The sequence below is a fragment of the Prosopis cineraria genome, unplaced genomic scaffold (assembly GCF_029017545.1).
Source record: "Prosopis cineraria cultivar Desert tree isolate PC_DT_omini unplaced genomic scaffold, ASM2901754v1 PC1, whole genome shotgun sequence".
Lineage (NCBI taxonomy): Eukaryota > Viridiplantae > Streptophyta > Magnoliopsida > Fabales > Fabaceae > Prosopis > Prosopis cineraria.
Genome location: NW_026555332.1, coordinates 8,178,249 through 8,181,448, shown reverse-complemented (window position 1 = coordinate 8,181,448; position 3,200 = coordinate 8,178,249). Strand labels below are relative to the sequence as shown.

Genomic DNA, 3,200 nt, shown 5'->3' with positions numbered 1-3,200 from the left:
AAATACACTTTATAACTTTATCTTTTAAAAATAAAAATATAAATTTTTTAAAAATACTCATCCTTTAATATTTTATTTATAAAAGAATATTGGAGAGAGAAAATATAATAAAAAATTAATATTAAAAATAAATATAATTAATAAAATTTTTATTCTTATTAAAACATTTTATATTTTATAATATTAAATCTTTTTAAAAAAGGGTCCTTTAATTTAGGAAGGATGTCGTATAACCAAAGCAATAACATAACAAAGACGTGAATTAGCAATAAATGAAATGCATTTGTCCTCTCAAGACAAAAAGAGCCCTCCTTATTATCGTCAAGTGGTAGCTTTTCATGTGAAAGGCCGACGGCCAGGCAAGAGAGAACACGTGGGCATTGTCCATGTGACAAGTACTTCTAGATTGCAAAAAGCAAAATCTATCATATCTGTTAGGGTACAAAAACGTGGAATAAAAACTTGAATAAAGGAATCCAATAAGCACAAAAGATTGTTGTTTACGATTGATCACACTGCACTGTGCATTCAAGTAATGATTATTTGATTGAATTCGGTGAATCACTTATGATTTGTTTGCACATGTCAGGGCACCAGCCACAGACAAATCGGAGGTATCTACGGTTTTGCCATCCGCATCTATATAAATAGACACACGCACGCTCACCTATGCCATCACAGATATCAACACACAACATATTAATTCCTTCCATAAGCAAAATAGCAGCTTTTCCGTCGTTGTGATTTTTGCAGAATAGGTCAATTATGTCTCTCTTTCTCATGTTCTTTGCTTTTCACTATTTCTTCTCTTTTAACAACTTACTCTGATGAGGACTATCACTGACGTGTCTTTTCTTGTATCTGCTTGCCGTGAGTTATATTGCAGTGAAAGCTCATCTTCCATATCATCACACGTACGATGGGTGTGGAGTTCACAGTGGAGATCAACATTGAGACTAGCACCAGAGGAGGCTATCGTAATTTCATTCAGAACCTGCGCACACAACTTGGGGTGAGATCTTCTCACAATCGTCCAGCTCTTGCTGTTCAGCAGAACCCACCCAATCGATTCTTCGATTTGGTTTTACGAACCAATGATCATTCTGTGAGGTTCAGGCTTCGAATGGACAACCTCTACTTGCTTGGCTACCAGATGGAAAGCGGACAGTGGTTAGAGCTCGACAACCACGACGAAAATCAGCAACTCGTGCATCTAATTACAGAATCTGGGACCCAGTTCCTAGGTTTCGATGGTAGTTACGAAGGTTTGGAAAGAGTTGCTCATCAAAGCTTGTTAAATACCAGAGTTGGCTTCCACAACCTTGTCTATGCTATTAATCAACTTGCTGGAACCACGAATTGGGAGGCGAGGGCACGCAGCTTGATCGTTGTGATTATGATGTTTTGTGAAGCAACCAGACTCATTCCAGTATTTGACTACATGGCCGAAAATTTTCACAACTCGTCTGACACTAATCGTAACACGGAAGGCACAATCCAGCCTTGGATTATTGACCTGGTTCGCAGTTGGTATCGTTTGTCTGCAGCATTGTTGCGTGCTGATGCTTACCCACAGGAAAGGTTTCATCTCCTGCCAAACAACATAAGAATTCCACCAAATAACAGGCAGATAAGAACTCTTGCCGAGGCTTTGGAAATACTTGGCATCTTGTTGGGTCTTTGCTTCATTGGCAGTGGACCAAAAAGGCTCCCACGTATGGCCTCTGATGAAGAACAATGCTTTTTAGGGATACCGCTTTTGCAGGTCTTCTCCGTGCGCATGAACAACATAGATAGTGAGGATCCTGGGCAACTCTATGGCACAATTACAGTCGACGATGGATTATATACACAGTTCATCTACAACCGTACAAGGGGCAACTATGAATCCATTAGTCCTGGCCAAAATGTTACCCTAATTGGACCACCTGAATCTGTCTCTGCCTTCGGGAATGTTAACATCAAGTTGCTTCTCACTGATAAGGACATCGTATCTTCTGACGATGCAATCATGAATGAAGATATTTCGTGGGATGCTGCTAACATTGGCAATGTGTATGACAAACTCATAGCTAAGAAACTAGACAGTAGTCGAGGTTCGGTGACTGTCAATTATGCGGTGCTGCGAAATGCTGTGGCTGCCAGGGTGACCATTTCAGTTGAAGAAGGAGGGGAAAATGAAGTTGAGGTTTATGGGCAGGCTTCTGCTTACTACAACAATTGGGACCAGGGCTCTGGTGATGCGACTTGTTTGTTGTTCAAAAGATCATCAAATGACTATGTTGAAGTAAGGCGTTGGCAAACTATTCCATTGTTGAGATCTGTGATTGCAGTGCCATTGAGTAGCTCTCTTAAAGTTTCTGCGCATTTGTATGATCATGACCCAATCTCTGCTGATGATGAGATTGCAAATGGAACAGCAGAGTTCCCAGTCCCAGACAAAATACCAGATACAACCTTCAAGCGTGTCGATGGAAAAGATGGAAACTATGTGACCGTCACTGTCTATTGGACTTCTGGTTTCTAAGCCGCTTTCCATGACATCCAAGTTATCTTTAATTTACATATTGGCTTTTGTTTTGGCGAGTTAATGTCTTGTTTTTGTGTCTTAAGTTGATGTGATGTGTCAATTGTGAGCCTATATATCTCGCTCCTGCAATAATGTCCTGCAATAATGTCATGTTTGTTTTGCTTCATTATATTACTCTTGTTATACGTCTGGTAATGGAAACTCTTAATGTCATATATTTGTTTATTTTTGCTTTACCTTATTAGTCTGGATGGTGTGGTATATATCATGCCAAATATATGGTGAGACAAGCAAGGTTCATTAAAAACTGAATAAAACTAGTTGGTCGACTAGAAAAAGAAAAAAATGGATGAAATGGCGATTTTGGTATGATATGGATAATGCTTTGGGTTTGGGTTATTGTTAGTTTTGTCACTCTTGAAAGGGAGAGGAAGAAACAGCTTAGGTTTATGGATAATAGGCATAGGTATATATATGATAAATAAATGTGTATTATATTTATAAATTATAAAATAAGTACCCACACACACATGATAATTGATGAGCATCTTATATTTCATAAATATTTTTTAAAAATATAAAATTTTTATTAACCTTCTAAAATGAGATTTTAAAGCTAAAGCTACATATAAAGAGTGTCAAGCGAAACTTCTTTTGTCCTAGGAAGCTT

General features: G+C 38.1%; 1 protein-coding gene across 1 annotated transcript; it reads left to right on the top strand.

The window, feature by feature from the left end:
• Positions 1-680: 680 nt before the first annotated feature.
• LOC129285922 (uncharacterized) lies at positions 681-2,766 on the top strand. Its single transcript, XM_054921904.1, has 2 exons — positions 681-758; positions 887-2,766. The coding sequence occupies exon 2, from the start codon at positions 920-922 to the stop codon at positions 2,525-2,527; it is 1,608 nt and encodes a 535-aa protein (XP_054777879.1). The 5' UTR covers positions 681-758; positions 887-919; the 3' UTR covers positions 2,528-2,766.
• Positions 2,767-3,200: the final 434 nt, after the last annotated feature.